The 10702-nt window shown below is 41.1% G+C and overlaps 2 protein-coding genes across 5 annotated transcripts; both read left to right on the top strand.

The window, feature by feature from the left end:
* Positions 1-15: 15 nt before the first annotated feature.
* On the top strand, positions 16-4994 carry prr16 (proline rich 16). 2 transcript variants are annotated; one of them, XM_073868190.1, is made up of 4 exons: positions 16-633; positions 1156-2008; positions 2765-3063; positions 3126-4994. In XM_073868190.1, the coding sequence occupies exons 1-2, from the start codon at positions 517-519 to the stop codon at positions 1840-1842; spliced, it is 804 nt and encodes a 267-aa protein (XP_073724291.1). In that variant the 5' UTR covers positions 16-516; the 3' UTR covers positions 1843-2008; positions 2765-3063; positions 3126-4994. The 2 variants fall into 2 exon arrangements, with proteins under 2 accessions (XP_073724291.1, XP_055025066.1); XM_055169091.2 differs by having other exon boundaries at positions 2765-4994.
* Positions 4995-7588: 2594 nt separating this feature from the next.
* LOC129414920 (protein-lysine 6-oxidase) lies at positions 7589-10494 on the top strand. 3 transcript variants are annotated; one of them, XM_055169033.2, is made up of 7 exons: positions 7593-8243; positions 8323-8431; positions 8864-8995; positions 9202-9358; positions 9491-9586; positions 9663-9778; positions 9939-10494. In XM_055169033.2, the coding sequence occupies exons 1-7, from the start codon at positions 7838-7840 to the stop codon at positions 9943-9945; spliced, it is 1023 nt and encodes a 340-aa protein (XP_055025008.2). In that variant the 5' UTR covers positions 7593-7837; the 3' UTR covers positions 9946-10494. The 3 variants fall into 3 exon arrangements, 2 of the variants coding, with proteins under 2 accessions (XP_055025008.2, XP_073724290.1); XR_008634626.2 differs by lacking the exon at positions 9939-10494 and having other exon boundaries at positions 7589-8243; positions 9484-9586; XM_073868189.1 differs by lacking the exons at positions 7593-8243; positions 8323-8431 and adding an exon at positions 8606-8704.
* The last annotated feature ends 208 nt before the right edge of the window (positions 10495-10702 follow it).

Raw genomic sequence — 10702 nt, 5'->3', positions numbered from 1 at the left:
TTTATGTTCACTGTTGATGGAAAGAATTACATACCTTTAAATATCTATTTTTTGTTGGTTAAAGTGTCACATTAAATGATCCACGAGCAGTACTCGTGTAGTTATTTATTAGCAGATACACGTCAGTGAACTGATCGATCGATTCAGATTCAAGAGAGCCGATATCAGTCCCAGGCTCTGTGTGTGTTTGTCAGAGAAAAGTTATGTGAATAAAATCTGTTGCCCTCTCTGACTTGCTGCTGCTGCTCGTGTATAATGCTCGTGTCAGTGTTTAAATGTTGTAGGAGGAATGAATGAATAATAACAACTGAATATTTTCGTCCTCTCCGCATTATTCGTGATTCATGAGGTCGGTGTTTATGTGGCGCGTTTGTCCGTTTGAGTCGCTCCAGTGCGCATGCGCGAGCTCACCGGGACCCGCTGCATCTTTAAGAAAACACGCGAACATTATTAGTATGTGTGGTGATCGTCATGAGAGGACACGAAACACAGCCGTGATCCGCTCCGGTTCGGAGGATGTCCGGCGTCACAGCCGTGAATAAAGTTCAGGTCAAGCGACAGATCCGTGGCATCGTGAAAGATCTGGAGAACATCTTAGGAGATCTGAAGGATGTAGCGAAGGAACTCAAAGAGGTGTGTGTGGTCTCTCTCTCTCTCTCTCTCTCTCTCTCTCTCTCTCTCTCTGTGTGTGTGTGTTTCTCTCACAGTATAGACATATGTGAATGTGATGCTGATGTGTGTTGTGTATCATATCTGATGTCAACTGAGGCCTTCATGTAAACATTTACTGTCCCTGATACTGGACACATCATCACAAATCGCGTTTATCTATGAAACACTGAGAGTGTCCTCCTTTGGTTCGAGTCTGATGTCGATCACATCTGTCTGATGTAGTTTGTTGTGTTTTTTCTATAATAGTGCTTTGGTCACTTTTCATTAACATCAGTCTTGATGATGTCAGAGAGCAGCTGGATGTTTGCTTGCATAATAAACACAGAAATACAAAACCAAAGGCACATTAATGTGATATAAATCAAACTTGTTCACAGATATACCTGAAATGAATAATAATCAGATTCTTATACTGATGGAGTTTAATCTGTTGTGTATTAGCAGCTGATTTTCTCATTATATCTGGTGATGATCTGATCTCAGGTGGTCCATGATATTGACTGTCTGACATCAGACCTTCATCTGGAGGAGGAGACGAGGGACAGCTCAAAGACGGACACGCTCAACAGTAGTTCCAGCAGTATGACCACCACCTCCAGCATGGAGAGGATCAAAGTTTACCCAGAGGAGACGCTCCTCAGACCTTCATCTGTCTCCTCTGCCATTCTCACGGTTCTAAAGAGACCCAACCCGCCCCTGCCTCCGCCCCGCACCACCCTGTCCAGAGGCGAGGATCACGAAGACCCATCTTCGGGGATGCGAACGACGGCAAACGGGCCGCTGATGCGGAACGGCGCTTTCCCAGCCATCGCATCCAGCCGAGGCTCCTGTCACGGACCCAGAAACGTGGGGCCGCCGGTGGCTCCGATGTCGAGGCACGCGAAGAACCGCTGTCCTCAGACCACGAGGGAACGAGTCCGGTTCAGCGAGAAGGTCCAATATCACGGCTACTGTCCCGACTGTGACCTGCAGTGCGACGTGGACGAGACGGATTTGCACTTGCATACAGAAGTGATGGATGTCAAACTGAGTCCGAGTCATCATCGGTGTTCGCCACCGGCTCAAATCCTGGCGGAGAACGGAAACCTCGCTTTCAGCCCGCTAACGGCCCGCGCCTCGCAAAAACCACACAAGACCATCCTGCGCAAGTCCACCAGCACGACTGTCTGATGTTTGTTGGATCTGACTGAACGCTGTTTAGTTCTCTGCAGGTCTCTTTCATTTGAGGAGCTCCATCCACTTCACCTGAAGATGCTCATGAGTTAGTTTAAGAGGGAGGATCAGGAGAACCACACAGGAGAACCGCTGCACCTCACATGGCTGGAGATGTTGAATGGTAAGTGCTGTCAATCAGAGCTTACTCGTCATAACAAACCTGGAGATTATTTATCTACTGAGGCATCAAAATCTTTTAAAGATTTTAACATCTGTTGATGTTAAACCGCTGAAGGATTAATGATAAGAGAAAAAATAAAATGTTATAAAGTTAGTCAACCTGGCAAACATAACAGCGCTATGACTCATATCACACAATGTATCAAGAGATCATTATGGGTTTCTTAAAGGTACAGTAGATAGGAAATAACCAGTTGATGAAGCCACTGGTCAGTTATAGAGTCAGTGAAAAAACAGATTTAATGTGACCTCTCTGTCTGTCTGTCTGTCTGTATGTCTGTCTGTCTGTCTGTCTGTTTGTCTGTCTGTCTGTCTGTCACTGAGATTCTGATGTTGTGTCAAATTATATTTTGACTGCTGACTCAATATTATCTTGATGGAAATTACTGTGTCATTGAATGTTTATATCAGATTACTAGTTTGCTGATGTGCAGAAGACGCAGAGATCCAGGACTTGTTTTATGGTTCTGCTGTCATGTTTCTTGGAATATTATGGGGTTTCATTTAGTAAGCGTTGCTCTGTCTGTCTGGAGCATGTTTCACTTTTGCCATTAGATGTTTTTAATTGAAATATTAACACTTGATAGGGCTGAACTATTTCCTTTCTTTTGCCGTTTGCTTCATTTTCTGTCAGTACAGCTCTTCATCTGTTGCTGTCATGAATTCAGCTGAATGTCTTTCTCATGTTTCCCTGCAGGTCTTGTGATGAGCATCTTCATCTCATAACATGATGTTCAGAACATCTAAGGCAGTGGAATTCTGCTGGAAAATCACAAATCTCCACACAGAGAAACACAACAACGTTTCATCTTATATGTGACTTATTTGAGTTCTTCTAAGATCAACATTTAAAAAGGATTTAGTAACATGAAGTCTGTGGGGTTAAAAGAGCTCTTAATGTTGCTGCTATCAACTCAAACTGAACTTTACACATACTGATTTACATCAAAACATCCATGAGATGTATACAGTGTGAGATGATGTATACAGTGTGACGTACAGTGTGAGATGATGTTTACAGTGTGACATGCAGTATGAGATGATGTATACAGTGTGAGATACAGCGTGAAATGGTGTAAACAGTGTGAAATTATGTATACAGTTCTATATACAGTGTGAGATGATGTTTACAGTGTGAGATGCTGTATACAGATGTGAGATACAGTGTGAAATGATGTATACAGTGTGACACTTTGAGTGCGCCATGCAGTGTGAGATGACGTATGCAGTGCGACATTTAGTGTGAGATGATGTATGCGGTGTGAGATGCAGTGTGAGATGACGTATGCAGTGTGACATTCAGTGTAAGATGACGTATGCGGTGTGCGATGACGTATGCAGTGTGACATTCAGTGTAAGATGACGTATGCGGTGTGAGATGACGTATGCGGTGTGAGATGCAGTGTAAGATGACGTATGCGGTGTGAGATGACGTATGCAGTGTGACATTCAGTGTAAGATGACGTATGCGGTGTGAGATGACGTATGCGGTGTGAGATGCAGTGTAAGATGACGTATGCGGTGTGAGATGACGTATGCAGTGTGACATTCAGTGTAAGATGACGTATGCGGTGTGAGATGACGTATGCGGTGTGAGATGCAGTGTAAGATGACGTATGCGGTGTAAGATGACGTATGCGGTGTAAGATGACGTATGCGGTGTGACATTCAGTGTAAGATGACGTATGCAGTGTGAGATGACGTATGCAATGTGACAGTCAGTTTAAGATGACGTATGCGGTGTGAGATGACGTATGCAGTGTGACATTCAGTGTGAGATGACGTATGCGGTGTAAGATGACGTATGCAGTGTGACATTCAGTGTGAGATGACGTATGCGGTGTAAGATGACGTATGCAGTGTGACATTCAGTGTAAGATGACGTATGCGGTGTGAGATGCAGTATGCAGTGTGACATTCAGTGTAAGATGACGTATGCGGTGTAAGATGACGTATGCAGTGTGACATTCAGTGTAAGATGACGTATGCGGTGTGAGATGACGTATGCGGTGTGAGATGCAGTGTAAGATGACGTATGCGGTGTGAGATGACGTATGCAGTGTGACATTCAGTGTAAGATGACGTATGCGGTGTGAGATCTCGTATGCGGTGTGAGATGCAGTGTAAGATGACGTATGCGGTGTGAGATGCAGTGTAAGATGACGTATGCGGTGTGAGATGCAGTGTGAGATGACGTATGCAGTGGGACATGCAGTGTAAGATGACGTATGCGGTGTGAGATGACGTATGCAGTGTGACATCGAGTGTAAGATGACGTATGCGGTTTGAGATGACGTATGCAGTGTGACATTCAGTGTAAGATGACGTATGCGGTGTAAGATGACGTATGCGGTGTGAGATGCAGTGTAAGATGACGTATGCGGTGTGAGATGCAGTGTAAGATGACGTATGCGGTGTGAGATGCGGTGTGAGATGACGTATGCAGTGGGACATGCAGTGTAAGATGACGTATGCAGTGTGAGATGACGTATGCAGTGTGACATCGAGTGTAAGATGACGTATGCGGTGTGAGATGACGTATGCAGTGTGACATTCAGTGTAAGATGACGTATGCGGTGTGAGATGCAGTGTGAGATGACGTATGCAGTGGGACATGCAGTGTAAGATGACATATGCGGTGTGAGATGCAGTGTGAGATCAGGTATACAGTGCTGAGCTCTGCCAATAGAAAGTCAAAAGAACACTGTTCACTTCTGCCACATTCTCAATCAATCAGTGTATAGAACTTGACATTTTTAAAGGCATTTGTTTTTGTATAGAGAACCTTGAAATATATAAAGAGCTTATTTTTGATATGAGATGATTTTAAAGATGTCAGCATTTTTGACAGTATAAAATGAAAAATTGTACGTTAAGTACCAATTAAAAACATGAAAATTGCAGCCAAACATGCTTTGATATAATAATGGTCTGGTTGTGTTCAGTAGTTTTTTGGATGTTAAAATGTTTGGACAGGACAGCGTGTTCTAGAAAACATTCACTTTATTTGCTAAGAAATTACACATTTTAGCTTTAAAGGGTTAAAAACTCTGAATGATTTATTTCAAATTGGTCAAAGCAAAGAGTCTGTGATGACTTTTATCTGTGGCTCACACATGCTGATGAAGTAGAAGAAGCAGAATCATGCCAGAGATTGTGATGGACTTTGTGAAATGAAAACCATCAGAGCACTGGAGTGTACAGCTTCTCTAGCTTGGTTCTATTGGAGAAGAACATGAAGCATGTAAACATGAAAATATGTTAATGTTAAAGCAACACTATGTGGGTTTTTTACCTTTAAATAATGTCTCTAAAATTATTTCAGTGATAGAACAACTTTTAACTGGACAAATTGTACTTTTGCTGCAACCTGAGCAGCCTCCTAGCTGCTACGAGCACACCCTGAAAGGGTTAAGGTGGAGGGTAGAGCACACAGCCCCACCCCTCCCCCTGCCTGCAGAAGAGTGTCTGATACCAGGCACTGTTGCGCTTTTCAACCACATGGGGGAGCTGTAAGTCATTTTTACATGGAAACTACATAGTGTTGCTTTAATAAAACACATCTGATTTTGAGATTTTAGGGGGTCAGCAGCAGCAGCACTCATGTTTTTATAGTCGGTGATCTGAGCTGCTGGTTTTTAAGACGCTGGTCTCCCTGCCGAGTCTCTCCTCATTATACTGCAGATTAAAGTCTTCACATCACTGCTGCACATCTGCATCTCATCCAAACATCCACCTACTTGACTTTATATTCAGTAGGAAATACTTTCAGTGCGATAAAAATCCTTTCACTTTGATCTTAACTACAGTTTAAAAACTGTTGCATTCACATTCTCACTTTTTTCTCACTTTTTCCAGAGCTGTACAAATAACCAAGTGCGTGTGCGTGTGTGCGTATATGCGTTTGCATGTTTGTGTGTGTCTGTATGCGTGTTTAAGAGCTTGTAGCTTCTGTGTGCTTATGTTTTCTTTTAATAAGTAAGAAGGAATTATTCTTTCCATTGTTTGAAATAATCTGACCGACTCAAACTCTCTTCCACTTTGAAAAGTTTTTAAGGATTTTTTCGTAAAAAGGCTGTGGGGCCTGTATTTGGTTACCGGAGGAGACTAACGGGGGCTAGTTGTCACACACAGTTGCTCTCACGTGTGTTTGTACACTCTTACAAATAAAGGTGCTAAAAATATTTTGCACAGTGATGCAAAAAAAAAAAAAATGCAGCATGAAGTTCAAACAACTTGGTTTAAAATCAATTTAACCCACTTTTTAAAGTTTTAACCTGTGATAAGTTGACATAACTTATAAAAACAAGTTGAAATTGTTTAACTTTTGTTAAGGTAAAGTAACATAAAAACATATAGTGCATTTTTGGTTCCCCAAAAGGACATTGATTTACTTAGAACCATGATTTCTACCACAAAGAACATTTTGTGCAATAGAAAGTTTTTATTCTTTATGGAACCAAACAGCCAGACAAAGAACCTTTCAGGAACCTTAATTTATGAGAATGTAACACATATTTCAGAATGAATGAAATGATTATATAACTTTATTTCTAAAGCGCTTTTTCAATGTGTGTTGTCTCAAAGAAGCTCTGCATGTGATGAAGTCTCTGTGACGGATGTTACATGTGTCCGAATCAAAGCGTAATGATGTTTGTGAAATGAGTCCTTCACGTCAGTGCTGATGTGGTTCTAGCTGTGGTCCTGCTGTGCTGGAGAAGTTAAAGCTCTGAGCCACATGTGGTGTGTGAGGAGGTTTTATTTGAGTTTAATGGGGAAAGGTTACCCACACACCTATAGGACACCATTTAAGACCTAAAAAAAAGCATATTTAGCAAACAGCTGGGCAAGCACGTTCAAAACCTCAATACAGACAAAGCTGCACATTAACCACAAGTGAAAGTTGTCATCACAGTAATAGCTGGAGATCTCTCATATCGTGCTTCTTCTGTTATCTGTCTTTCTGAAGTGTTGTCCACGAGAACATTAAGAAGTGGATGAGAGACTGAAATCCAGCAGTAAGAGATCTAAACAAAATCTTGATCTTAAAGATACTGCTGGAGTCATTTCACTTAAACGTTACATTTACATTTGCCATCCAAAGCAACTTGTTCAAGCTATAGACATTTCTTTATTTCTGTGTCCATGTGTGACCCCTGGGAATTAAACCCACAACCTTTAATGCTTTATAAACTGAGCTTTTTTTATATTTTTAAAGAATTAACACATACTCAGCATTTTCTTTATTGATCTTTTATTGAGCTTTGTTCTGGTATAATACAAAAAAGATTTTTATTTAAATGGAGAAATAATAATGAGGTTTTGTGTTAAACAAAGCGATGCAGTGTTAGGTTTTATAATCATGTATTGCATATTAAGGATATGCAAATACTGTTTGTACAGCACGAATAAAGTCGAGAAAATCAATATTTATTTACTGTAAATCCTTTGTTTGGAAAAGAGTTTTACACAGTTTGTGTTGCTGTCTGTCATTGTGAACTCATTCTGCGCATCATTCAGTTCTTCATCTCAGTTTAACCCTACAATTACATTACTGTAACTCAGTACGAATATAAATCATAAAATATAGAAACGAGAGGCAGAAAGTACAGGATTAATACGTCACCCATAGAGAAAGTTTAAAACCCTCCCAGAGCACCTGAACAGCCCCCTCCTAAAACAACATCAGAGCACAGAAGAGCCACATCAGACTCCTGTCGAAGAAAGAGCAGCATTTTCTTTGCCATTTTTCTTTGGTTTTGTGTGTATTATGGAGAATTGTGTTTGTGTGCTTCTGCTGTTTGTGTGTGTTTGTGTCCCGACACTTTTAAACGCAGAATCTCGAGAAGCTCCTCGCGCGCAACAGGCAGGTGCGCTGCGAGCGCGGACGCGATGGACGAATAACGGACGCGTTTATCAGCTGCTCAGTGCCGGATCTGAGTACGCGCCACCGCGCCGAACAGAAACGAACGGCAGAGCGCCAGCAGTCGTTCAGAACACGAGCTCTCCAAACGCATTGAGCGCAGAAGACATAATGATCGGAGATGACCCGTATGATCCTTACAAATCCTTCCGGAACAGTCCATATAATCCCTACTACAATTACTATGACTCCTACTACAGGCAGAGAAGCGCACAGAGACATCACGGCTATGGCACCAGATATTTCCAAAATGGTAAGATGTGATGTTTATGAGAGTTAGTTTGATGATTATTATGAGGTAACCAACCCAAAGAGCTCGTTAATGTCCTCAGGGCTTCCAGATCTCGTGATGGACCCTTATATGATCCAGGTGTCCACGTATGTCCAGAGGGTTTCCATGTACAGTCTCAGATGTGCAGCAGAGGAAAAATGCCTGGCGAGGTTAGTGATAAAACACAACTCATAGATCACACGGTACACCCATCCACTATAACCCTGGTCCTCAAGGACCCCCTTCCACAATGTTTTAGATGTCTCCTTAATTAACACACTTGATTTAAATTATTAGCTTGATATGGTGACATTCTGGAAGGAGGCTGATGAGTTGGTTCAGGTGTTTTAAATAAGGAGACATCTAAAACTTTCTGGAAGGGGGTCCTTGAGGACCAGGGTTGAGAAACACTGCACTATAACAGCTGATAAATCCATAAGAAGGTCAGAGACAGAAAAAGAACTTGATTGAATCTCCACAGACCCATATATCTATATGTCATAAAAGATGGTTCTTCTGGATAAGAGAAGAGTCATTGGGATCTATTAAAGTAGCTTTATTTTTATTTTTTAAGACTATTGTATCTTTTTTCTGTTCATCAGTTCGGCTGCTCACGCGCGTGACTATGACACCAGAGTTTTACTGCGCTTTCCACAGCGTGTGAAGAATCAGGGCACTGCAGATTTCCTGCCCAACAGGCCACGACACGCGTGGGAATGGCACAGCTGTCACCAGTGAGAAAAACCTTTGACACTATAAGTATGAATTAAGTTACTGTGATTCACATCACATACAGGTCAAGATTGTTTTTCGTTCACTGCAATGACCTTATATCCATGTTTTGTTTCTGGATGTATTGTTGATGATCAAACATGATTTTTTTAATGCAGAAGGGTTCATAAATATGAATGATGTCTTTTCTCTCCTGTGGCACAATCAGACATTATAACAGTATGAATGAGTTCTGCCATTACGACCTGCTGGATTCAAACACACAGAAAAAAGGTGCAGAAGGTCATAAAGCCAGTTTCTGTCTGGAGGACACCAGCTGTGACCCGGGATACTACAGACGGTACGCCTGCACGTCCCATACACAGGTACATCATCATCATCATCATCATCATTGCTCTCTCTCTCCTACAGCACACTAAAGAGATGTTCATCATTATAATTATTCTGCCATTTCATTTTCTTTCTTCTTGTAAATGAACGTGTGGTGGAGGGCACAGGGTTTGAGTCCTGGATGTTATGACATTTACAGCGCAGACATCGACTGCCAGTGGATTGATATTACAGATGTTCAGCCTGGGGACTACATTCTCAAGGTTACACCACATTTACATTATTATGTAGAGTAATAATCATCTGTCTCGGTTGTGAAATGTCTCTGTTTTGGTTCAGATTACTGTTAATCCAGGTTACCAGATATCAGAATCAGACTTCAGCAATAATATTGTTCGCTGTGATGTCCACTACACTGGTAACTATGCTCACGTGTCTGGATGCATCACGTCTGCGTAAGTGCCTGAGGTTTTCCTTTACTGACTGCTTCATAATAAAAGTCCTAGCTGTGTGAAACTAAACCGTATGTCAGAAGAGAAATGTCCAAACCAGTACTAAACAGTGAAGATAATAACAAAATGTAGTGTATAAATAATGTGTCTCTTCTGTTGACAGACATTAAGTGAACAGGTGCAGAGGATGGACATATAGCCTCATCTGGCTCATGATGATGACATCAACATCAGTTCAATCCATTATCTGTATATCAGCTGTCAATGTAAAATCACTGCATGTGACAACGTCAACTTTGAACTTTTGTGCATCTAATTGTTTAGATTCACATACCTGTAATGTAATGTTGTCTTTATTTAAGACAATCTAGCTGGAGTCAGAATGTTTATATTTTTGAAATCGCCGTAGATGTTTTACACTCAATAGTTATTTTCTTACAGTTTTTTTTTTAAGGATTTCATAAGCTCAATTTTAAAAACAAGGCTCATTTTGTCAATGTTCACACATCCACACATTCATAAGTAGAAGAAGACCTCAGATCTTTTGCAAATCAAAACACTTCATTCAAAACATTACAAAAATGTAATAAAACCATATTTTGGCACCATATGGCACACACATGATTCATACAATCTACACACTGCGCTGCTCAATCTTACAGTTTTTGTCAGTTGCTATAAAACTAATAAAAAAGAACAAATAAAATCCATTCTCCACATTACTGAATCAACATGTATAGTTGTTCATGATGGTAAATTACAGTGACGTTCTAGTCTGAACATTTGGCCACAAGTTCTCATCACCATCACATCTGATGTCGTCTCTGAACGCCTCTTCTTTCACCCATATTTGCCATCAAATTAAGTTTCAAATGATCCCCTTTTACTAAATCATGGTAATGAGATAAAGGCAGAACATCTGAGGGG

Source organism: Misgurnus anguillicaudatus, chromosome 5, assembly GCF_027580225.2.
Source record: "Misgurnus anguillicaudatus chromosome 5, ASM2758022v2, whole genome shotgun sequence".
NCBI classification, from domain to species: Eukaryota; Metazoa; Chordata; class Actinopteri; order Cypriniformes; family Cobitidae; genus Misgurnus; species Misgurnus anguillicaudatus.
The sequence above is the reverse complement of the archived record's forward strand: the minus strand, read 5'-3'. Positions and strand labels throughout refer to the sequence as shown.

Coding starts and splice junctions, on each gene's coding strand:
- prr16 (XM_073868190.1), top strand. CDS start 517: ATGTCCGGCGTCACAGCCGTGAATAAAGTTCAGGTCAAGCGACAGATC. Junction 634..1,155: donor TAGCGAAGGAACTCAAAGAG/GTGTGTGTGGTC, acceptor ATCTGATCTCAG/GTGGTCCATGATATTGACTG.
- LOC129414920 (XM_055169033.2), top strand. CDS start 7,838: ATGGAGAATTGTGTTTGTGTGCTTCTGCTGTTTGTGTGTGTTTGTGTC. Junction 8,432..8,863: donor GAGGAAAAATGCCTGGCGAG/GTTAGTGATAAA, acceptor TCTGTTCATCAG/TTCGGCTGCTCACGCGCGTG. Junction 9,359..9,490: donor CCTGCACGTCCCATACACAG/GTACATCATCAT, acceptor TGGAGGGCACAG/GGTTTGAGTCCTGGATGTTA.